General features: G+C 52.4%; 7 protein-coding genes across 7 annotated transcripts; 5 read left to right on the top strand and 2 right to left on the bottom strand.

Annotated features, from left to right (window-relative positions):
* Positions 1-176: 176 nt before the first annotated feature.
* CH63R_14273 (Major facilitator superfamily transporter) lies at positions 177-2,222 on the top strand (the record flags this gene model as incomplete). The annotated part of the gene is made up of 2 exons (XM_018309247.1): positions 177-511; positions 779-2,222. The coding sequence occupies 2 exons, from the start codon at positions 177-179 to the stop codon at positions 2,220-2,222; spliced, it is 1,779 nt and encodes a 592-aa protein (XP_018151565.1).
* A 141-nt stretch (positions 2,223-2,363) lies between these two features.
* On the bottom strand, positions 2,364-5,667 carry CH63R_14272 (Tat pathway signal sequence; the record flags this gene model as incomplete). The annotated part of the gene is made up of 13 exons (XM_018309246.1): positions 2,364-2,687; positions 2,766-2,884; positions 2,972-3,061; positions 3,159-3,719; positions 3,888-3,968; positions 4,240-4,416; positions 4,482-4,502; positions 4,586-4,786; positions 4,845-4,929; positions 4,990-5,029; positions 5,087-5,174; positions 5,235-5,349; positions 5,419-5,667. The coding sequence occupies 13 exons, from the start codon at positions 5,665-5,667 to the stop codon at positions 2,364-2,366; spliced, it is 2,151 nt and encodes a 716-aa protein (XP_018151564.1).
* Positions 5,668-6,204: 537 nt separating this feature from the next.
* CH63R_14271 (General alpha-glucoside permease) lies at positions 6,205-7,931 on the top strand (the record flags this gene model as incomplete). The annotated part of the gene is made up of 3 exons (XM_018309245.1): positions 6,205-7,229; positions 7,296-7,312; positions 7,432-7,931. The coding sequence occupies 3 exons, from the start codon at positions 6,205-6,207 to the stop codon at positions 7,929-7,931; spliced, it is 1,542 nt and encodes a 513-aa protein (XP_018151563.1).
* A 1,263-nt stretch (positions 7,932-9,194) lies between these two features.
* Positions 9,195-11,596, top strand: CH63R_14270 (Heterokaryon incompatibility protein; the record flags this gene model as incomplete). The annotated part of the gene is made up of 2 exons (XM_018309244.1): positions 9,195-9,831; positions 9,894-11,596. The coding sequence occupies 2 exons, from the start codon at positions 9,195-9,197 to the stop codon at positions 11,594-11,596; spliced, it is 2,340 nt and encodes a 779-aa protein (XP_018151562.1).
* Positions 11,597-12,597: 1,001 nt separating this feature from the next.
* CH63R_14269 (Nacht domain protein) lies at positions 12,598-16,430 on the top strand (the record flags this gene model as incomplete). The annotated part of the gene is made up of 8 exons (XM_018309243.1): positions 12,598-13,093; positions 13,163-13,537; positions 13,588-14,166; positions 14,217-14,322; positions 14,373-14,630; positions 14,687-15,117; positions 15,166-16,006; positions 16,118-16,430. The coding sequence occupies 8 exons, from the start codon at positions 12,598-12,600 to the stop codon at positions 16,428-16,430; spliced, it is 3,399 nt and encodes a 1,132-aa protein (XP_018151561.1).
* A 166-nt stretch (positions 16,431-16,596) lies between these two features.
* CH63R_14268 (SNF2 family domain-containing protein) lies at positions 16,597-20,688 on the bottom strand (the record flags this gene model as incomplete). Its single annotated transcript, XM_018309242.1, has 14 exons — positions 16,597-16,662; positions 16,717-16,815; positions 16,891-17,041; positions 17,099-17,284; positions 17,346-18,222; positions 18,282-18,460; positions 18,513-18,543; positions 18,596-18,725; positions 18,784-18,853; positions 18,912-19,022; positions 19,069-19,687; positions 19,733-19,816; positions 19,870-20,548; positions 20,590-20,688. The coding sequence occupies 14 exons, from the start codon at positions 20,686-20,688 to the stop codon at positions 16,597-16,599; spliced, it is 3,381 nt and encodes a 1,126-aa protein (XP_018151560.1).
* A 2,423-nt stretch (positions 20,689-23,111) lies between these two features.
* Positions 23,112-23,423, top strand: CH63R_14267 (Short chain dehydrogenase; the record flags this gene model as incomplete). The annotated part of the gene is made up of 2 exons (XM_018309241.1): positions 23,112-23,312; positions 23,370-23,423. 2 exons carry the CDS (start codon positions 23,112-23,114, stop codon positions 23,421-23,423), a joined length of 255 nt encoding a protein of 84 aa, XP_018151559.1.
* Positions 23,424-24,186: the final 763 nt, after the last annotated feature.

The following is a 24,186-nucleotide window of genomic DNA, read 5'->3' as shown; positions in this document are numbered from 1 at the left end:
TAATTAGCCTGACATGACGCCACGGCCTGTATGCAATATCTCGCCCCAGAGTCTATTTAACAAAACCCCGTCCCACGCCATCCCGTCCGGTGTTCAACCCGTTATCTCGTAACCCTTTTGCTTTTAACAAGCCCCCCCCAACCCACTTACCTACCTACCTCTGAGTCGCGTTCGCGATGTTACAACAGGCCCCATCAGGGGGTCCTTTGGAACCTGGCACCCTGAAGACAGCCGACACCTCGACGGACTGTACGGAACCGACGGACCCGACGGGGTTGACGGACTTGTCGGAGGATGCGCGACCGAGCTCGACGATGGAGACAAAAGAGTCAGTCGCTGCAGCGCCAGCAAGAGGGCTCCGCTTCTGGGCCATCGTCGCCGCCCTGGCAGCCAGCAAGCTCATGCTGGCCCTCGAGATCACCATCGTGTCCACCGCCCTGCCGACCATCGTGCACACGCTCGGCATGGGGTCGAGCTATGTGTGGGTTTCCAACGGGGCTGCGCTGGCAAGGTTCGTTTCTCCCTCGCTTTCTCTTTCTCTCGGTCTCTCTCTATCTCGCTTTCCCTCTTTTCTTTCCCGAGCCTTTTTCTTTTTTTCTTTTTTTTTTTTTCTTTTTTTCTTTTCTTTTGTCACCGCATCCCGCTCGTCGGGCCCCGGTCCTCCGCCCCCCCTCCCCCACTCATCCGGCCCATCTCGACATGGGTAGCTGGTATCTGTGTATACATCGTACATCGTAATCGACGACTAACACTCCCACCCTCCCCCCCCCTGTCACAGCGCAGCAATAGCCCCGCCTCTCGGTCAGCTGTCCGACCTCTTTGGCCGCCGCCATCCCACCTGCCTATCCGTGCTTCTCTTCGTTATCGGCGGTATCATCTCCGGCGCCGCAGCCTCCGGCCCGCAGCTCATCGCCGGTCGGGTGGTCCAGGGCCTCGGCGCAGGCGGCATCAACGTCATGTCCGCCATCGTGGTCTCCGACCTCGTCTCCGTCCGGCACCGAGGGAAGTACATGGCCGTCATGCTGACCGCCTACCTGCTGGGCGCCGTGAGCGGCCCGTTGTTGGGGGGCGTGCTGGTCCAGGCCGGCGCCTGGCGGTGGGTGTTTTGGCTGCCTGTGCCGTTTGGCGTCGTGAGCTTTCTGGTCTTGGCTTTTTTCCTGAAAGGAAAGGTCAGGGACGCGGACTCGAGCCGTCGCGAACGCCTCCGGCGCGTAGATTACGGCGGCAACGTCGTGCTGACGGCCGCGACCGGCTCCATGTTGTACGCCGTCACGTACGGCGGGTCCGAGTACCTCTGGTCCGATGCCCGGATCATCGCCTCGCTCACCGCCGGCGTGCTAGGGCTGGGCCTGTTCTTGCTCCTGGAGCGACATCTTTCACGCAGAAGCAGCAGCAACAACGCAGTCGAGCCGGTCATGCCGCTCCGCCTGCTCAACCACCGGGAGGGGGCCACCGTGGCCGCCGGGGCGTTCGCCAGCAGCCTGCTCAGCAACTGGGCCAACTTTCTGCTGCCGGTGTACTTCCAGGGCGTGCGCATGTCGACGCCCTCACGGGCCGGCGTGCAGCTGCTGCCCATCGTCGCCGTCGCCGTCCCCGCGAGCATCGTCTCCGTTGTCTTGGTGAGCAAGCTCGGGCGGTACAAGGTGCTGCACGTGGCCGGGTTCGCGGGCATGTGCGTCGCGTGCGGGCTGTTCAGCATCCTGGACGCCGCGTCGGGGGACGAGGAGTGGATCTTGATGGAGGTTCTGTTCTCGCTCGGGCTGGGCATGGTGATCAACACGTTGTTGCCGGCGTTCCAAGGTGCGGTGGGCGAGAGCGATCAGGCGGTCGCCACGAGCACCTTCACGTTCGTGCAGAGCCTGGCCAACATCTGGAGTGTGACGATGCCGGCCTCGATATTCAACAACAGGTTTGGGGCGCTCGCGGGTCGGATATCGGATGAGCAGGTTAGGGCGCAGTTGGGCGGCGGGAGAGCGTACGGGTTCGCGACACGGGCGTTCTTGGAGGGTCTGCAGGAGAAGGCGAGGGTTGAGGTTGTGGATGTGTTTGGAGAGGCGGTCAGTGGCGTTTGGTATGTTGCGGCTGGCATTGCCGGTGTCGCGGCCTTGCTGGCGTGTGCGGAGGGGGAGGTTGTCTTGAGGGAGAAGTTGGAGACGGATTTCGCGCTGGAGGAGAAGGTTGGTGGTGAGGTTAAAGTTGATGAAAGATCCTCTTCCAAGTAGTGAGTCTGGAGCAACAGTAACTATATCTGTAGATACGATACACCACATACATAATACACCATGTACATATATAAGACGAGATCTTGGCTTCTTGGGACTGCATATGCAGCACAGCATGTCAACTCGACACAACAATCCCACCTACGAGCCCTCCTTCAGCGGAATCCTCTCGCCCTCCCCCCTCAGCAAGCCCCAGTTGTTGGACGTCCGTCTCTCCAGCACCCATTCCGTCAGCGCGTCCCAGTCCTTACACTGATGCTCGTACCCCCAGCCCGTCTCGACCTTTTCGTTCCACCGATGCCATTCCAGCGTCACGTCCGCCGCGCACATGATGTTCTGCCGCAGGTAGTCCCAGCAGTGGTTCAGGTGCTCCTTGTTCCAGCCCGGGTCGGTGGGGAGCTCACGACTCTGGTGCGGGTTGTTGATGTAGTCCAGGAGGTCGTAGTAGCTGCGCATCGTGCTGTACTGTTTTGGGTGTTGTGTCAACAAGTGGTTTTTTGTTTAAAATTCTTGGATGGGATGGGATAGGAGAGAGAAGCTTACGAGACAGTGAAGCTGGTGGTATACCGATGGCAGCGCGATGTGCTCTGGCAGCGACTGGTTCAGGCCCGGCATGTCGGGGAGAGCTGTCTTATTGAGCATGTGAACCCAGCCGCGGCCCTCTGTTTGCCTTGTGTGTTAGAAAACCTCATGTTCCATCACCTCTTGTCTTCTCATCCAAAGACGAAGGGCACTCGAGGAGGACTGACTTGGCAAAAGCGAGTTCCACGCCGCGATACTCTCATCATTCGGCTCCTGCCCGAACACCGGCTCGCTCTGGAAGACTTTCTTCACGGGGACTATATTTCACTTTGTTACCATCAAAACTATAGAAACAAAACCAAAAGAACATAAAACCCCCGATTAAAGCCAAAAAAAAAATGCGAAAAGGCGTACTCTGTGGAGGGAACCAATCAGGCTGAGGCGGGTATACCACCGTGGTCGGCACGGGCTGTGGCCTCACCGCGGCGTACAACAGCGCACATAGGGAGACGGCGTTGGACAGTGCCAGCAGTATCACGGCCCAGCGGATGCGTGGCGACGCACCGGATAGGGGGCTGGATACGACGCCTTCAAGCAGGCCGTGTTTCTCCTCGTAGTCGGAGGATGACCGCGCGGTGCTGTCCTCGCGGGAGGGCATTATTGGAGGCGTGGGCATTGTGAATATGGATTGTGGGATGGTGGAAAGGCGCAGGAGGGAGATAAGGATGGAGATGGCGGTAGGGCCTGTGGCAGTTTGCACAGTCGATTCGGAGGAGTGAGAGCTCAGCGACTCTCCGGAGAGTTGACAAATGGAGCTTTCCCGAGCTGGAGCGTACGGGGAGAGATCTGGTAGAGGCTGGGGCGGGGAAACCTGCTGTTCGTGGACATGAGAGCGGTGTATCCTAGTGCCCAGAATTCCAGATTTTGGCTGCCATGACTCGGAAGCTGGTGGGTATTTGTCGAAACGAGTGACACCTGGGGGCTGTGCAGTCGTTCTCGTGAATGCTCGCGGGGGCGGGCTTACCGCCCACCGGTCAAGGACTCAAGGACCACCACGCCCCCATGCAATACTCCAGTTCCCGAAGAGTCCCTTCTAGACAGCGGCGGGAGTCTCTCCGGCACGGCGGTGTAACGCTCACTCACTCCGCTCCGGTGCATGGGAATCTAGTTTGCAGATGGCCTCATGGCCTGATTTCTGTTCAACGTTGTTCTCCTTTATTTTATCTTAATTTTCTAGTCGGTCATACATTTACCGGAAAATGTGTGTACTCTTCCAACACTGGCACCGAGAGCTTTGTCATAGAGATATGGCGGAAAGACGCCTGGGGGCCATTTCCATCTATCCGAACTATGCGTAGCCGAGTGGCGGGGTTATTCATTCACTTACAACGAAATTATGCGTTAATATGGCATTACTGCATATATTTCGTCCCCTCGGGTACACACTATCAACCAATCTCGAAAATCCTCAAATCCAACACTCAATGATGATGACGCTCGTTCTGCTTCCTAGCAAACTCTTCCAAAAATCGCTCCGCGTCCTCTTTGCCCGCCCCCATGCCCTGCTCCCTCGCCCACTGCTGGTAGTCCGGTCTCTGCGAGAACTCCTCAAAGTCCACCACCCCCTCGGCGTTGGCGAGGATGAACCTGCCGCGCTCATCGACGAAGTGACCTGTTTTTGGGTTAGCTGTGTTTCCCGATACCAAGTACGGAACTGGGGATTTTTGTTTGCCTTACCGTAGATGGGGTGTTTCATTTCTGTGACGGAAGTGCAAGGTTAGCAAGATATAGTCGTGTGACGAGTGCGACGAGGTAAAGGAGGTGAAAGAGATGCTGCATACTAGAAACCGACGGCATCGTCTCAGAGTGCGTCATCGAGTGCTCATCCCCCCATTTCATCAAGCTCTCCCAGTCGACGCAGGACCGCTGCACGCCGTCCCATTTCAGGACCGGGACGTGGTCGTCCACCGTCCAGTGCAGCAGCACCGGCGTCATGTCGGCCTGGCACTTGGCCGAGGACATGAGGTGGTAGAGGCAGTGTGCTGTGGCCGACAACGGTTAGCAATCATCCGACAATCCTTCGACAGGAAAACCCATTACAGAGGTGGCTTTTTTGTTTCTTCTTCTGCCCCTCGGTGATGTTGGGGAAGTAGTAGTCCCCGTTTATAGTCTGGTAGATGTAGTTCTGGCAAGCCGGGCGTTAGTACACCTCCGTAGGAGATGATGTGGGAATGCTTTGACGTACGATACAGTGCATGTTGTGTACTACGGCGATGCCGCCGACGCTGGACGCAGGTCAATGTATCTTTCTCTCATCATTGTGTAAACGCGTGTAGACTTACAAACCGCCCTTGCCGTCATCGAAAGGGATGGCGTCCGAGTTGGGACCCAGCCTTTGTGCTTCGGTATCGGGGAGCCGGCTCGAAAAGGCTGCGCATCAAGTCTCAGTCTGTGTAAACCTGCCGAGCTGAACGGTGGGAGGAAACCAACTCAAAAGCAACTTGCGCCAGTTGGCGTCGAGTTCCGCGCTTGGATTGCCGAGGAAGGAGTCGGAGTGGTGCGGCGTGGCTGGATCGAAGGACATGGGCTTGTATCCAACTTTGTCCTGTTTTCTTTCCATCAGAGACATACATCATCATCACCATCATGCAGTGGATATCAAGAATCAACTCACCCACAAGTGAACCGTATCATTTGCCGCAAACCGCGGACAGTACGGCTTGTGAATGTACTCCTGGGCATAGTACAGCACCGCCGCGGTGTAGACACCTAGCCCCAGAACGGCAGCCAGCACTGCTGAAGCGCGAAAGAGAAGAGAATTCCTCTTCTTTGGCGGGACATACTTCTCCTGAATTGCGGAAGAGATATCGTCCAGGTCATCGTCCCTGGACGTCGAGAGTCGGCGATACTCGGTTGAAGGCATCGAAGGCAGTGGCAGTCGTTGGGACAGCGGGAAACATGAAGAGTAGGATCCAGGTCTCTTGCTGAAAAGTCTAGGTAATAGACGGGGGAATTTCTTAACAGGGACTTGGTTGGAAAGGCTGAGGGGGTGGTGGTGGTGGTGGTGGTTCTGGCATGGTAACCCGTACCAAAGGAACCCAGGCCAAATGACTTCCATCCCTGTCAAACTCTATTGTCTTCTTGGACAGGGTCTGTTTGTACCGGCAGGGGTGCTTTGAGATGCTTGTTGTATGTTGTAGATGAATATTCAATAAACAATCACAATGATTGTAAGAGGCACATCGCATCGACGCAGCACCCGCTGCGGTGTAAGCTACGGCAACTAACTGTACCTCCTCTCTCTATCTCTCCTGTTCTCTCTGCACCTAGCACTGAGCAACAGCAATTGGGGAACAAAAGAAGGTCAGTTCAGGATAAGACATGCTCTGTTTAGCAGACAACTCCCTCTTGCTCCTAAACATCTATTCTCACCATCGCCATCACGAGTAGCAGCCCAGCAATGGCCGCACCCATCAACGAGCCATGCCTTTCACCAACAGAAAGCCTCCCCTCTGAAGATGATGAAGAACAACAACTCTTATTCGAGCTCGACGAGCTCCACAGCCTGAAACCGCCCGAACAACTATCCACACCCGGCTTACTCCTCCTGACATGTCCCAGCCTCGGGCTTCAAGTCTGCTGGTTCCTACTACAATCCAGCGGCACGGTCCGTCCACCATCCATCCATCTCACCCATCCCTCCCCATCATCACAGTCACTAAAAGCAAAGATGAACCAGCCCTACCTAAGCTCCCTCGGCATGAGCCCCTCCTCCATCTCCCTAACCTGGGCCCTGGGCCCCATCTTTGGCGCCTTCGCCCAGCCCATAATCGGCCAGCTGAGCGACGAGCTCCACCACCCGCTCGGCCGCCGGAAGCCCGTCATGATCGCCGGCGCCCTCACCACGGTCATCTCTACCCTGCTCATGGCCTGCGCCCCCGAGCTCACCGCACCCTTCACCGGCCACCCCCCGGCCGCAGACCCCCCTTGGCAGCCCCGCGCTCTCGCCGTCGCCTGCCTGGTGGTTGTGCTGCTGGCCTTGACCGCCTACTCCGTCGGCGTGCGCGCCATCGTCGTCGACGCCTGCCCGCCGTCCCAACAATCCGCCGCCGCCGCCTTTTCCATGCGCTGGAACGTTCTCGGATCCGCCGTGCTCTCCACCGCGGGCTTCGTCTCCACCACCATCACCACCACCAAGCAGTCCTCAGAAACTGACCCCATCGTCGCATTTCGCACGCTGGCATGCGTCGCGGCCATCTGTTCCGCGGCCACCGTCGGGCTTGTCTGCTGGTTCGTGCCGCGGGATGCCACGCCGCCACTCCGGCAGTCCGGTTCCGGGTCCGGAATCGGGCGGGTCTGCGCCATGTGTCTGCCGGGCGAGCTGGCGCGGCGCTGGAGGCGGCTGCCACCGCTGACGGGCAGGGTCTGCGGCGTGCAGCTGGTTGCGTGGTTTGGGTGGTTTCCGGTCTTGTATTACATGTCTACGTAGGTGATGCCCGCCCGCCCTTGCTTGTTCCGGATCTATAGATGTGAGCTAACACAAACCTTCAGGTATGCTCACGAAACAGGTAATCACCCAAAAACACCCTCTCTAGATACTCCTCAATTTCGACCCAGAATAGTTGACATCTCCCAGCATTATCCGAATTCCTCCAAACCCCCATCCTTGAACCCTCCTCCTCCCCAGAATCCAAAGCAAAGCCCTACGCCCTCTACGCATCCCTCTCCTTCTCCCTCGGAACCCTCCTGTCCACCCTCCTCCTGACCCTTCTCTCTCACATCTCCAATGTCCTCCACCCCCGCAGCCTCTCGCGCCTCTGGTTGCTCTCCCAGGTCCTCGCCACCGCCTCCCTCCTCCTCACAATCCCCTTCCAAACCTCCACAGCCTCCCTCGTCCTCCTCTCCCTCATCGGCGCAACCCAGGCCGTGACGATGTGGGTCCCGTTTGCGCTGATCAACACTGAACTTGCCGAGGTGCGTACCGGCGTGGCGGGCGTCCAGGGGCTGCACAATATGGCCATTTCGCTCCCGCAGGTTGCCAGCGCGCTGGTTTGCGCTGCGGTGCTGGCGGGGCTGGATTTGCTTGGGGTTGGACGAGATGCGGTGTGGTTATTGAGGCTGGCGGCGGTGCCGGTTGCCTGGTCGGCGTGGTTGATTTGGCGGTTGGATGGGGCTGTGGTGACGTGAGGGTTGGTCGGGTGTTAGGGTGGTGATTTAGTTTTACTGTGTTTGATATAGTGTAAGTTACAGAACTCACTAGAGCAGGCTCTTGCCACCACCACACCTTTGATCTTTTCGTGCTGTATCCTGCCCGCTCCCCCCCCCCCCCCCCCCTCGCCGCTGCCGCAAATTACATTGATTTTCTATACCTCGTCAGGTAACGCATCAAACTGATGGCTTATATCATTAACCCATGTGCAGAAGTGAGGTCTCCCTGATGTATTTTGGCACACTGAGGGCATACATACATCCAGCAATCAGGTTGATTCTCTGCTTGGCCGGGCAAGGAAAGTCGTCTGGAGAAAGGGGGCACGGTCTTAGCACTAGTTTGGGTAACAAGGTTTCTTGGAATATCTAGTCATGAGGACAGAGTCTGTGGCGTAAAATCGAATTGCCTGAGTGATGCTGTAGAGAAGAGTAGGGTGGCGTGACAGACTGACGAATTGTGATTCGTCTTGGGCCTACTGTATTGTATATGGTATCCGTATTGAACTTACACCTATCTTCTAGCTCCATGATACATGGCTAAGAGATGCATCGCTACCAGCTAAATTAACGTTAAAGTTCTCCGCACATGTTGAAATTATCAGATGCCAGCTGTGCATTCGACTTATTGTTTGACCAGAGAAAGTCGCACATGGTGGAGCCGGTGACATTTGTGGCACATCACTTCTTTGACCTCTGAAGTTGGATTCCCGGGCGGCGGTATTCGTTGCCGCTGTGTTTGGTTCACCGTTCCGTCCATGCTCGGGAAACGGTGACACACCTACCCGGGGCCGCCTCGGAAGATGTGGGTCAGCAGCTCCGGAGCCCCGGACCGGCTTAACAAATACACGGAGTACTGTGCCGATAACGTTGTGAAAATACTTGATCAAAAATATCGTCACGCTTTCCTCGAGTATCTGAGTTTATGACCCAGCTAGACAAATCGGACTTAGTTCAAAAGGGGGGTCCTCGCGTCATGATGTTCATTACACCATACCAAGACAGCGGCGAACTAATCACCAGCGCACGCGCGCTACACCAAGCAACCGCCGTTCATTTCAGTGACCTTGTCATTTCCTTTATCTGAAGAAATGAAGGATATCACGATAACTTGCATAAAGCGAAATGGCAAGATATGGGAAAATGCCGATACCAGCGACTCTGTTGTCTGTAGAATGACGAAAGGAGTTCTGGTCGAAGCTGCGCACTCGGATGTATTCCTACTCAGAGATGTTCTAGCCAATCATGGTGAATCTGTGGGGTTCAAGTCTGACATCTGGAATAACCTCCACCACCAATGATGAGCCAGTAAGACTCGGGATTCTCATGCATTTACCCCGCTATCTTGGTGACCTTGGGGCAGCACATCACCACGTTCTCTCCAAGCTCAAGGATAGAATGTCCACTCGGTGTGCCCGCTGTGTAGGCGTCACCGTCGAAGCTCTTGTCCGTCTTGCGGAGATTGAGTTCCAAGCAGACGAATTCCCAAAAGAGACCTTCTATCGACACCATGAATCATTCCCCTTGCTAGAAAAAGCCGCAGATGCCGGTTGCGAGCTATGCCGGCTGATACTCGAGTGTTTTGTACACACGCCTTGCGATGAAGAAGAGCCCGTAAATTGGCCGGGCGGGTGGGACGAAGATCTTGCTCGACATCGAACAGGACAACGGCGGACGATGTACACACTTGCTCAGCGACTTGATGACTCGGATGTCAAGCTCTCTATCAACGCCTCGCACTTGTATAGCTTCGAACCTCTTGATGCCGTCGAGGTATTTGATGAGATCATGGTCCAAGTCGGTCCCTCCCATACAAATGACGATGAGGGATACGGCATCTGGGGGTGTCCACCCCTGAAATTAACCTTGACTGCTCTTAAAGGTAGACATCTGTCACTGTCACGCTTTCATTAATGAGATCAAAACTGAACCTTTTTTCAACAGACATTAAAACTCGCTACAAAGATTTCCGGATCGGACGCTACGAGGTTGACCCTGATCTGGGATCTCCCAAAAACCACGAGCTCGCCAGGCAATGGTTGTCGGACTGCCGCAACAACCATGAGAACTGTGTCTCCGACCGGAAGCACGAACTACCAACCAGAGTTATCGATGTAGAAGCAGTCATTTCTAGCCATGTACGGCTGGTTTTAACCCGCGGAGTCAGAGATGCGTATGCCGCTCTTAGCCACTGCTGGGGCGGCGCGATCTCTCCCTCGTTGACAACCGAAACCCTCGGACCATTCCAGGATTCCATTCCTGTTGAGTCTTTGCCGCCAAACTTTCGCGATGCCATTACAATCACTCGCCAAATAGGCCTCCGATATCTATGGATAGATTGTCTTTGCATTCAGCAAGACTCAAAGTCGGACTGGGAAACGGAATCCAAGAAGATGGGGTCGGTGTACCGCAACTCAACAGTGACCATCTCTGCCATGGTTTCGACAGGGAGCAAAGCGGGTATTCTTAAAACAGACCTGGGTGTACCCTTGAAGAGTGAGCCCATTACTATCGGCATGTCCAACGTCAATGGCAGCAGTCGCATCTCCATTCGAAGAAAAGACCCAGACGAAGAGAATCTCCGCCGCCTTGATACAGAAAGTGCACTGCAGACGCGGGGTTGGACACTCCAGGAATACATACTGTCCCCGAGACATATCCTGTACGGCAAAAGCATGGTGTACTGGAGGTGTCCCCAGATATTCGTCTCACCAGATGGCTTGTCTTCTGGCAATAAATCGCCAGAGACCCTCTACAAAGAGTTGACAAACGTCATCTACTCTGACGTCCTCAGCTCCCCGAGGACAACGCCATTTGATATTAAGATTGTCCTGGACGACTACTACGATCTGATCAGCGCTTACAGCGGGAGGAGACTGACGTACGCATCCGACAAACTTCCCGCATTCTCGGGTCTAGCGCAACGTCTCCATCCAGTCATAAGAGGAGACTATTTGGCCGGTGTTTGGACCGCCGACTTTCGACGCGGACTCTTGTGGATTCCCGAGATGAAGTTTTGCAGCCACATCAACGACAAGTACCGCGCTCCGTCATGGTCGTGGGCCGTGACAGATGACAAGGTGCTCTTCGAGCAATCGGTCACGCTGGGGCCGAGCCCTTCAAGCGCTCAGCTCCTAGGCCACACTGTTCACCCGAGGGTCCCGGATAATCCGTACGGGGAAATATTGGGGCTAAAGCTTGTGCTGGAAGTTTTGACAAAGCCACTAGTCCGCAGTCGTCAGGTCATCGGTACCATTTTGGATCGTGCCTCAATAGGGAATGCTGCATTCGACGAACCAGCGGGCGATGAGGACCTGACGACAATGGGATCTCCGGAGTTATTCAGAGTTCAAGAGGAAGATCGGGATTATGTTGTTTCGGTCATTTCTAGACCAGGAGACGAAACAGATTGGGAATTGAACTTGGCTCTGTACCGGGAGGACGAATTAACGCTAATGCTGGTTCACACTGATGACAGCTCGGAGGAAGAACCGGGCTGGTCAGGTTCTCCGGCGCTTTGCTTGATCGTTCGGCAGAGAGCCGGCAAGACTGAAGAATTATACGAGAGAGTTGGATTCGCCCGGCTACAGACGCCCAAGTTATCTTGGCTGGAGACTTGGGAACGGCAGGTCTTGACGCTAGTTTAAGGCGGCGATGAAGCTTTTGATTGTTTCTATAAGCCTTAGATGATGCAGCAGAGGTCGTTTCAACTCATTCTAAACGATTCACCCAGGCTTAGAAGAATCACTTTGCCCTCTATCGCGATGCCCCCAGCCCGTCCGGCTTGTTCGGTGTCGTCCCGGCCCTTATCGGTCTTATTACCCCAGAGTTTCAATACGAGTCATAATGCCCTCACTCACTTGGGCATTGAAATCATACTATGATCTTCCCTTCGTATAATTAGTCTCAGAGGACAGAGGCGTTTACAGGACCGATTCCTACGTCTCATGCTCACAATACCATCCAAGGTAAATAGGGTCGTCCAAAAACAAAACACAACTGTGTTGCTGTTGGAACTACCCCGTCTTGCTACTGATGCTTTATCAAACCACACACATTTTAATGCTATCCTTGAGATCAACTGTCGGCCTGGCTAAACCATTTGAGTACTTTGAATCCCGGTGTAGCGCCTTGACACGCCGTAGCCCAGACATGTAATATCAACGAGGCGTATTAACTCCTAACCTTTGGCACACTGGCAGGCTTACCGCCCAAATTCTTTGCCGTGTTCCACTCAAAACCTATTTTGGTTTACTCATGTCGTCGGCGAGCCATCTCTCGATGTCTTGATGGTGGGGTCTATCGTGACCTTTCTATTGGTTTGTTAAGTTAAATCGTACCCTTTGGCGCTATGCACATGTAGCATCAGCGGGATCAGTACTAGATACACTAACATCTGCACCATGTATGCACTGCAGCAGCTGAGCTGTTGTGTAACATTAAATCAGGTTGGGCCGCGATAACTATCTGCCTAGCAGCTGCGGACACATGCACAGCCCCCGCCACTCTTCTGGGCATTTCAATGGGCAGAATCGCAGCTCCCGATAAGGGTAAGGCTGCCTCCATGCCCATACTCATTATCATCGTCTTTCTTGCCACTCTCACCTCTTGATCCATCCAGCAGCATCTCCCTCCCCAGCGAGTCATTATGGGAGACACGTACGATCCGGCGCAACATGCGTTCAAGAGCGCAATACACGAATTCAAGTCCAACTTGAAGAATGAGGAGCTGTACCGCCAAATACTGGAAACCACCTCCATCGACCAGGTGTATGATGCCACAGACAGCCTTCAGAAGGAGCAAGCGAAGAAGGGGCACCTCCGCAACCTGTCCAAGATTGATGTCTACCTCAGTCGACTAAGGGAGTATGCCGGCGTGGTGGAGGTCTTTGTTCAGGTCCAGCCGGACATACTGGCGCTCATTTGGGGCCCAATCAAGCTGATCCTCCAGTGGGCAAATGTATTGAAACAGTCATTTGATGCCATTGTCAACACCCTAGAGGAGATTGGCATCCTGCTCCCGGAATTCACGGAGATGAGCAGGATCTTTGAAGACAATGATCGGGTCAAAGAAGTCCTCGTTCTCTTCTTCAAGGACATTCTCGACTTCTATCTGATCACACTACAGTTTTTCAGTTCGTCACGTATGTCACCCCGCTCCCCGTACTTTTACTGAAGAAAATAAGAGACCAAGGACTAACGGACCTCGACAGGGTTGAAGTTTGTTTTCGAAATGCTCTGGCCAAGTCGCCGCGAGAAGATCAAAATGGTCGGCGATCTCATCAAGCGACACACACTTCTCATGCGAAACAAAGTTCGGTTGGAAGAAATCCGAGAGGCACACAATTCCAGGCGCCGGGATCTGGAGCATTTACAGTTGACTGAGAGGGTTTTCACACAACAGGAATACAACAGTGTCCGAGTGCATGTTTCGCCCAGAAGCTACGACGAAGATCTGTATCGGTTATCAGAGAGCATATGCCCAAGGACAGGAAGGTGGCTGTTCCAGGACAAATTTTTCCAGGAGTGGATAAACTCCACGGCCTCTGTATTCAAGATTTTGTGGCTCAAAGGGATTCCGGGATCCGGTAAGGAAGCTTCCAACTTGGAATCTAACTTTCTGACAGTACGAGTTCAGGGAAAACGTTTCTTGCCGCTACGATCATCAACCACGCCAAGGCACTCAAGTCGAAGGTCTTGGGACATAATGCAACACTGTTTGTTTTCCTCAGCTATAAGGAATCCCATACAACCGCCCTTTCAGTCATCCACTCTTTGATATTCCAGCTCACCGATGACTCTGGAACCCTACAAACAGCGCTTTGCCAATCCAGCAGGCAAAACATGAGGAGCAGCCTTGAGGTTGCAGTAGGACTTCTCGAATCCTTACTCAGATGTGCTGGGTTCACATTCATTGTTGTTGACGGTATTGACGAGATCGAAGAGGTGGAACGCGTTGCATTGTTGAAGCGACTACTACAAATTCTCAAGAGTTGCGAAGGTTGTCGGATTCTTCTCAGCAGCCGTCCAGAATCCGATATAACGGCCATTCTCAAAGATCATACTGTCGACATTGAGGTCAATAAGAGAAACTCCGGAAGCGTTCAGGCATACGTCAACAACCGCATGGCTGAGTGGTTTCAAGTAAAGGCCTTCGATCCCGAATTCCAAAGAGGCATCGAAGGCTCATTGGCAAAACTCGCACACACTGCAAACGGTATGTCATCGGCCTCTTGTTGATGCTTTTATTTGGCGCTAACATCTTAGGGATGTTCCTTTATGCACGAGTAATCTTTGCGATCATATGGGAAATCGACACTCTGGAAGAGCTTCGTAGTTTGCTCAGATCCCCTCCAGCGACACTGAACGATGCGTATGTATAACATTGAACAAGAAGGCTGTTCTCTTTTAACACTATCTCAGGTACGGAAGAATCTTTGACAGGATCAACCAATCAACAAACGTCTTGTTGAAGAGCAAAGCTCGAAGAATATTAGGGTGGGTATGTTGCGCTCCATCGCCTCTTACCAGGCGGGAGATTGAACACGCCTTGATTGTCAACTCGGGAGATATCGAAGGAGAGGCCAGAGTGGTCTCTGTCCTCGATGTCGTTCGAGTCTGTGGGCCCATGGTGGAGGTGGTTGACGACTACGTGCAGTTCGTTCACTTCACAGCCAAGGAGTAGGTTTCCACCATAACTTCCCAAGGTTCCACATTCAAGGTCTAATAATCTATAGGTACATCCTTCACAACAAGACACTCGATCACATCACGCTCCTGGATGCCACGCTAAGTTTGACTACCTGCTGCATAACGTATCTCTGTCAAGCGCATCACAATGAAGAGCTGTCAAGGGAAGATATCGGCGAAAACCTCCTTTCGGGAGCCTACAGACTCCACGACTTTGCCGCTTTGTTTTGGTTCGAGTTGCTCAAACAGTTTCTTATCTTGAACAAGACAGACAAGTTGCCAGACGACCTGGTGGACGGCTTAGAGAGTCTCTATGACGAACGATATGATGCGGGACATCAGGCCAACGCCGAAAGTCAGGACATAAAAGCAGAGTTCGATATCTTTGGTCCGAAGCTTGCTCCTTTGCAGCAAATGTTGAACAACGTATCTGGGTTTCAAATGACAGTTGCCAATTCTGACTATCATCTTGGCCAAGGTATGGAAAAGTCTAGTTCCTCAAAATATCCGACCGCTAACTAAGCAGAGACACGTTGGATCCACTTGGACCCATTAACAAATTCTCGCATATCAACCGGCATCTACGCTCAACTGGATCGTCTTCTCTGCCCAACAGCCTACCACGAGCGCGGTTGTGCATGTTCAACCATCCGGCAAAACTACGGGCCAAGAGTTTTCAAGTGCGGTTTCCTACGCTGCCAGTCACGTCGTCATGGCTTCAAAACGAGGTCCGAACGAAATTCTCATGAGAGGCATCACGAGCAACCGTGGAAATGCGATGTCCCTGGCTGCGAGTACTCGGACACTGGGTTTCTTACGCGCAAATGGAGAGATTACCATCTACAGAGCGACCATCGGCCGGAAAAGAAAGCAACAGTCGGTGTGCTTGGCGATCCAGACGAAGATGAAATTCAGCCTCTGTTGTTTGATCTAGTAGGGACTGACAACGTGGAGGCTGTAAGAGCGCTCTTACCCCGATTCGAGAGTCTTCCAAATTCAGTGAAAGACGAGTTATACGTCCAGGCAGCTATATCTGGATCATCGTCAATGCTCGATTTGATTTGGCCCACTCTGTGGGAACGTGGCAAGGGCATTAATGACGACCTCTCTCGCATAGCGACTTTCATCGCGGCTATCAGAGCGGGAAATTTCAATTCCTCGACATGGTTGGTTGCCAAACTCCGAGCTCACGCTTCATCCCTACATCAATGGAGTAGAATTTATTATTGTGGGAGAATCCTTGCTGCGGTCGTGACTTCTGAATCGAAGGAAATGTATGACAACTGGAAAGCAGCCATCTTGTCTTGTGCTATAGATGGCATTGATAACAGGGAAGCAATGCGATATGTGAGCGACTTTACGGGAAGGTATGTTGTTACAGTAACCGAAAACAAAGCAGACAGAGAGCGCTTGCTCTTGTTGTTTTGGGAGGAAATGAGCATACTGAAAAGGCTCGATCACAGATATTTAGGAGACAGTTTAGTCAACGTTGCAAGCACGACTTGCTCGGTTGACCTGGCACGGACACTCCTGGACGCTGGGGCTGAAGTTGACTTCAGACGGAGCAGCAAGTACCTCACACCGCTACACTGCGCAGCAAGGAAGAGCACAGAAGAGGCAGCTAGGCTTATGGAGTTCCTCCTCCATCGCGGGGCCGATCCCAATACCTCTTCCAAACACCGCAAGCTTGAGGATGAGGAAGGAATAAGGCAAATTTCAAGGTGGCTGGGCTATTCTTGGGACGAACTTGTCGAGAAGACAATGGCGAACCGTAAAGCAACGGAGAATTGATCTAAAGCTGTAGCTAGAACTGGAACTTGCCAATACACGAGATCAGGCATCAACGAGTACTTCATAGTCTTTCTGGCAATCAAATAGTGGTCCATGTGTATATTTACTTTACGTTTACCTAGGGCGACTGTTCAAGAGCAGTGAAGAGAACATGAATGCACCAATGTCACCATGCGTTGACATAGTCTGATTCACTTAGACCATCACGCTTTCCAAGGAAATGATTCAGTTTCTAAAATAAGATTAGTTCCGACATTCAGTCATGCTTGTGAATAGTGGATATTACCTTCCATCTTTCGTTGTCCACGTCTTTCTGCCAAACGTCGTCTGAGTTTAGAGACCGAGCTATAAGCCTAAATTTGTCTTCCTGAATCCATCGGACGTACTGGTTCGACTCAGTAAGTTGATCTACAGCAATTTCCTTCCCGGTGAGAATTTCAGCAGTTGTATAGAAACTTACCTCTTCGATGGAATTGCGAGTCACGTATCTGGTAGCCATGACGGGGCGTGTTTGTCCGATTCTGTGCACTCGAGCAATGGCTTGTGCTTCTACCATGGGATTCCAGTGTGGCTCCATAACATGTACAAAGCTTGCCGCCGTCAGGTCAATGCTGATTTTCTTGGGTTTAGTAAGACCGTATGCTGGTGAGTCAACAGAAATAACTTACCCTTCAGCAGCACTACCAATGGTTGCAAGCAACACAGTGCAGCTCGGGTCCTCGGCAAAATCGTGGATCGCGGTGCTTCTACTTCGTAAAGGCATCTGGCCGTCGATTCGTTGAAAAGAGAAGCCATTAGAATGCAAAGCCATCTGGGTCAGGTCAAGCATCTTCGTCCAGTAGCTAAAAACGACACTGTATCCAGTTCATCAGTCTAAATGAAGGTGCGAACGAGGCAAGGAAAAACAGATTGTACCTTTTCGTGGGAGGAATATCACTCCCCTGCCGGTTTGCCGCCTGTTCCAGACGAAGATTTCTTAGCAAGGCCTCTATCTTGCTTGACGATGAATTTTCAGCCCCTGCAGAACATGGGGTAATGGCGTCAGTTCCCATTGTTGCTCCAGCGGAACATCTAGGACACAAGTCGCTCATGTCCGCTGCATCACTGTCCTCCCTCTCCAAAGCACACATTGCGCAAAGCGAGTGACCGCATTGCAACGTAGACTCGGAGGATTGTTCTAGGGCTTCTTCAAGGCCTGCCTGGCAGATTACGCAAGTCTCTGTGGATGATTCCATCAATCGCCAATCGACAGCATCGCTTTTCTTTGCTCTCCACGCGCTTATCGCAGAGGAAGGTAGCAGGTCTTCGTGATTGCATACGAGTCGAAGAAGGTTGATAAGTGATAGCATGTTCTTGTCTCTCCGGTATGCAGGTGATTGATTGTTGAATCCTTGCCTCCAGAAACCAGCAGCTATCGTAGCTGTCTGCTGTCTGAAGAACTCGTATAGTTCGCGTTCGTACTGATGCAAGTCAATATGCTCGATCTTTTCCTCACGAGTTGGGAGATTCAACGTCTGGTCCGTGGTTTGTTTCGTTCGTCGCAAACTCGTGCATCGTACGAGCAACTGAAGCTTGCTCCAGCTATTTCGTCGTTTGTCTTTAATCGGATTTGCTATCCACAAGTCAAACTGGGATTTCTCGACAAAGGGCGAAACTCCAACGAAGCTCAATAATGCGCCATAGTTGTCGAGGGAGTTGTGAATGGGAGTTCCTGTAAGACACCAACGCCGTCGCGCTTGAATCCCACAGGCTGCTCTGAACTTCATGGTGGATCGATTTCCGATATGATGTGCTGCATTTGCCAAAGTTTTAGTATCCTTATAATTCGAAGATGCAAGATGAGCAACTGACCTTCGTCAAGTACGACGCGAGACCAATTTTCAACGAAGAGGGGTCCTTTATCAGGAAACTCAGCCCTCAGTGTTTCGTAAGTTGTCAAGATGATATCGTTGTTTCGAAAGTTCGACCCCACGACCTGTCGACCAGAGCCATGGTAGACGGCGACTCGGATTTGGTCTGGGTATATGTGCCTAGGACCTCCAGTCAGATGAGTCGGGGGTGTACACTAGCCATGCAGCTTACCTTCGAATCTCTTTCTCCCATACGGAAATTACTAAGAGGCATTAGCATTGACATTGAATAGATGTGCAAGTCGGATAGCGTACCTGACTTGGGCGTCACAATAAGTGTTGAGGAAGACTGTTCGTTGTTGTCCTTTGCCTTGTCGTTGTTGATTGAATCAATTGACCAGCAAATGAGGGAAAGAATGCTCAATGTCTTCCCAAGGCCCATTTCCTATGACGTTGTCATTAGCTAGCTTTGTTTCAAGGGGGTTGGGAAGATGATTTTTTACATCAGCAAGGATGCCTCCGCGTGCGACATGCGGATTGCTGTCCGTTCTTCCTGTGATTTTATGTCGATAGCTACACAATGATTGTATGTTAGATTCTTTCCACTGATAAAAGGAATCATCAAACCCACGTCGAAGTACCGTCGAGGAGAGTGGATCTTTCCCAGATCGATGGAAACTGGGGCTTCTCGACTTGTCCACATTCCCTTTCGCTCATCATGGCAAGGGCAGTCAGTTGACATCTTTTGCGGTTAGCCCGAGATCAAGAATTTTGATTGGCGGCCTTACTGTTTCAGAGCTGAACGAAGTCGAGGACTGGGTTCTGCTGTGGGGATGACACCGTCATCGTCTGCGCAGTCGAAGATACGCATTAGTCGACTCTTGCTCGTCTCGTCAAGACAGCCTGCAGATGCTGTAGCTGCGTCACTGGGAGATATCTCTAGCTCATCTAGCCGCGGCATGCAAGAGCCTGGGCGCACAAGATAGTGCGGGTTGAAGTACTCGGCATTCATGTCGCACTCATTAGCTGACGGGTGTTGGAGGTACAAGCCTGCATCGGACAACAACTTTCCAATATCCGAGGAATCTTCCATAGATCCGTAAACTATGATACGAAGTGAGGAATGCGAGTTCGGGCGGTACTTTTCAGGATTTTCCTTTTTCCCAGAAGCTGTCGTCGGCGGAGCTCTTGGTGCCACGGGCGTGCTTAGCGTCGCGTCGAGTTTTGTTTCGAATTCCATCAGTATCTTGTTCAACGCAGGTTCGGTGACGATACCTGCGTATTTGTCCGAGTCTTTAAAGTAGAACTTCAAGAGGCTTTCGGATGGCGTCAAACGAACGGGGACGGGCGTTGTGTCCTGCTTTCGAGTAAAGGACGTCGTTACGCTGGTGTGGACCTTAAGTTTCCCTGAGTAAGTAGAGTTCTCGCGCACTGCTGACTACTTAATTGTACTTACGACTCCAAAGCATGTTTCATAATGGGCATCTAGCCCGTGGTGCTGGATTTGTTCAGCAGTGTTTGCTGTTGTGGCTTTGCCTGAGTCTTGTCTAGTAAGCGCTGAACTGTCAACGCGAGTTCGCGAATATTACCAGAATGAGCCGGGAAGATATGTGCTGGGTCAGGAGTCGCAGTTGATCGTAGAGTCGGTTGTACGTCAGGGGTTTTCGGCTCGTTTGGCTGAAAAGAAAAGTCCATCGCTGGTGTAACAACCATCGTAGGTGTAGCGTCCATTGCCAATGAAAAGTCGTGACCGGCCCAGTCCACTCCTCCATTACTGTCCAAATCCACCTTGATCTCATTTTCGTGTCCAACTTGTCCAAAGGGTATTCCAAAGCTGCCAGGATCTGTCTGTCCGAAGCTCCAATCGTCAATAGTTCCACTCGACACATCGTTGGCTTGCCAGCTGGCAGGTCGATTAGATGCTTCATCGATGGATGGGCCAGAATTGCGGTATTCCCAGGCCGAGCTTGCCTGACTGGTATCCGGAACATCCATGGCCATGCTCAACCATTCTGTTAGAGGCGACAGCGCGGATGCTGCATCATCAGGCTCCGCCGGCGGAGGAGAAAACCGGGCCTTCTTCCTCCTGTTCTGAGCGGCATCGCCATCATAGGTAGCACACAGTTGTCGCTTCTCGGCCGAAACCGGAGCCGTAGCATCAGCCTTGACTGTCATGGGATCGAGTTCATGAAGAGGATGAGTGGATGAGCGGCCGAGGAGGTCAAGGTGCGGATGGGAAAGCTCATATGGCGATCGGTAGCATTGAGGCTGTTTTGTCGTGTTTGCCTTGTCTCGGCACAGCCACTCACTGGTGGTGGTGAGCCGCCAAGTGTCGATATGGTGTGGCCCATCCCGGTGAACTGATAGGCTGTGGCAACACCACGCTCCAAAGCCTCGATGGGCCGCATGCTGACTGCGCCATCCCTAGTTCGTTCCAGGGGGAAGTGGTTCGCAATGGGCGGCCGACGTATAGAACGATGATGTAAGCAGAAGCATTACCCAATCAGTCAAAAGAGGCCTCATGATCTCAATCTTGCGGTGAGTATCATTGATATCAAGCAATGGAAAGATAGTGTTAGTCAAGTAGTGGCGTTTCGATAGAATTTGATCGTGGGACCAAGACTGTACCGTGGCATTTTGGCGCCAGACAGAGATCAATTACCTTCGCGATGGAAGTAACCGTATGTACTCGGTCTTTGAACACGTATGTCATCATTTTGGACAGCGATAGCAAAACAGTCTTAAAAAGTGTCCTCTTAGTGTCTTGACATATTAGTCACGCATTAGCCCTGCGCAATCGTGTTTCCAAATCTTTGGTTTGTTGTCGATAGAGGCGCTGATAAGCTACAATCCGTCTACCGAGAAGGCCGTTGTCTTGGCTGTCACGTTGTGCTAGTCGCCTCGCTGTTGTCGGGGTATAGCTCTCCGAGTCGAACCATCCGACCTCGAGTGTTGTCTCGACTCTGGGCAGCGCACTCGTTGACGGCTGGTTCAGCAGCAGCACCTGTGGCGAAAGATGATAGGTGTAAAGAGTATTGCACTCAATATTTGGGAGTTCTGGTACTGCTACCGAAGCATGTCGACTAGATGGATGGGTTGATGTAGATGGCTGGGGCACTGTCGCTATCTTCACAATCATTATCACCGTCTTTGCCGGAGCCCTAATTGTCTTGAAGCGCCAAAGGCACCCAGGAAGCCATGTTATTCGTGCAATCGTTGTATCGTCGAAACATGAATGGCTTCGGGCTCCGACTGGTCGTACGGCGTCTTCGTCCCAGTCCAATACGCTCCCCAGAGGCCAGCATCACGTGCAGGCAACACTTTTGCGTGATGAACAGTGGATTGGAATGGCAGCCTCGTTCATAGCCATGTTGGCTGAAAAATCGCTGGTAAGACTTTTCATGTACCACTCGACAGCCTCAACAGCCTTGGAGTTGCACTGCGTCAAATATCCCCCATCGTCCGCCGCCATTGCCTTCAGCGCCGTTGCCGCCGTCACCAGCCTTGTTAGTGCCGGCTAGTCCCTTGCGGGCGTGCAACATCCGGAATTGCAGAGCGTACCGAAAGATGGCCGGCGTTTCGTCGTCGTCATGGTCGTCGCGGTCAGGGGTCGCGCGGCGGGTTTGAGCTGTTGCAACAGGACGCGAGCCTTGGCTTAGATATTGTCCTGGCAGCCAAAAGCTTTCCCATTACTGAGCAACGACCGAAATGGCGGTGGCAGGCCCTTTGGGCATCCTGTCGATGAGGGCCTCCATCTACTTGTTTGCCTTGCCATTGACCATCTTTCTCTTGATCAGAACCACGACGAGGCTTTCCTAAGAAAGTCATTGGCGGAACCGGCCTGGATTCACTGGAGAAGCTGTCAGAACTCGGAGTGCTTCGTCATCCCTTGGTCGGTCAGCTTACCACGCAAAAAGGTCCTGATGTCGTCGCCGTTGCGCCCGTCTACCCACACCGTATAGGTAGGTGGGTTGACAAAGTGTCGTGAAGCAGAACTGCTCCGTCGGCCACTTTGGGATGGCACAGGCCACACGTAGATATCACGTGACTCATCTCTTGGGAATTTCTACCCGAACCTTCGTGTAGGATAAATCTAAGAAAGATTAACCACTGTTCATTCTCTATTCCCTAGACGTATGGAGTTCATCACACAAAGATAAGCGCCAAAGGAGGATGGCCGCTGGGTAGACCGGCAGAGCCTAACACCTACTTCGCTTGTGGCTGCTGCAAACTCGTTCAGGAGAAACTCCAGAACGAGTTCATTGTTGCATCTTTCATCCATTGGCTGATGCAAGAAAAGACGCGGCCGCAAGGGGGGGGAAAAGCACGTCCTGAAATTCATCTACTACCCGAGATGAAACCTGCGGCAGAGGCCCTTCCATTGCCGCCGTGCAGCCAGCAGATAAGGCCGATCTCCAAGGGTCTCCAAAGTGCCCTTCGTGTGGGTTATGCTACCCTCCAATCCACACAAGGCGGCATATAGGGGGGTTAGACCTTGCTAGTTGTTGTATGATGTATATTCAGAGCTGGCGAAGGTTTTGTACGCTGACAAGGATCCGTTTCATGCGAATGTGGCCGGTTCCGTCGGTGATTTACGCCCTCTTGGTGGGTCAATGCGTGGCTGTGTGCGAAAACCTGCAGGAACCTATTGTACCTCTGTGTCTTGGGCAGAATACATTGTAAGTACATCTATAAAGTAAAGTCCGGAACCTCGTAGTCTTCAGGGTCTTCTTATTCAAAATCATCATCATCAATATACACACAAGCGCTTTGCCAAGCCCTCTCTCTCTTTCAACCTACCGACTAAAATTTGCATCAACTTTAATTAAAAATGCAACTCCCTACATTCGCTCTTCTTACAAGCATGATGCTTGCTACAGTCTCTGCTGTTAACTACAAGACAAACAGCGTCACCGCCGTCTGCGTAAACGGCAACACACTCTTCTGCAGCGCTGGCGATGGCAACGGAGGCACCTGTGGGAATAACATACCGGATGGGTTTGATGAAACGGCTACCAAAGCCAACGAAGCTGTATGCGTGGGTAAAAAGCTGGCTGATCCTTGCGCACAGACTGTTGTTTGTCCGTAGGTGTTCACACGCTGGTTTGGAGGTCTGAGGGGGGGGGACGAACAGGTTCCATAGCTCTTGATGCAACCTGTCAATAAACTGTTATCCTTGATGCCGCTGCAGGCCTTGACTGACCACCTGAACATGACGTGGGAGTTACATGCACCATAGCGACAACCGCCCGCTTCTGCTGACAGGGGTTGTTTGAGGCGATGCCTGATGATGCTGATGTCGATTAGGGGACCTGACTTCGCGTAGTTGATTGATATCCGGAGGCGCCGGAGATGTCCAAGGGAAGATGGAGTTGGTTGTTCTGCCCGACAAGGTCGTACCTCGTCGACCGCGGCAAGGCTACATTTCTACTTTTTTTTCTCTGCAGCACTCTGCTTCGTGGAAGAACACAGTGCAACAGCTCTCCTCTTTTCTTTCTAATGTAGTAAATTTAGGGACTCAATTCTAGTACCTTTAGTATTGCTATTTTGCTAAAGGCTGATGCACGGTACATAATCAGTTTGAAGCTAGTCTCTCTTTGGTCACCACCCTGCACGTGTAGCCTTGCTGCAGTTGAGGGAATATGGTTTTGGAGGCCTTGGGGGTATGCAGATGCAGTTTCTCAGAGCCGTCAGTCAATCTCGCGACCTATGCAGATTTCAAGCGCGTCGGTTGAGGCTTGCTTGGTTGAAAAAGTATCGTGGGTCGTCACAGATCCCGGGTCGGCGGCGTGGACAAATCAGAGGGCTCTTCCGGATGTCATGGTCACAGGTCCGAAGCGGACATGGGGGGCTGAAATTGGGTTTGAGCGAAAATTGCGCAAAGATGTTCAGCAATCTAGAGAGCG

The sequence above is a fragment of the Colletotrichum higginsianum genome, chromosome 10, assembly GCF_001672515.1.
Source record: "Colletotrichum higginsianum IMI 349063 chromosome 10, whole genome shotgun sequence".
In the NCBI taxonomy this organism is placed as follows: domain Eukaryota; kingdom Fungi; phylum Ascomycota; class Sordariomycetes; order Glomerellales; family Glomerellaceae; genus Colletotrichum; species Colletotrichum higginsianum.
Note: the sequence above shows the minus strand (reverse complement) of the source record. Positions and strands in the feature narration are given on the sequence as shown.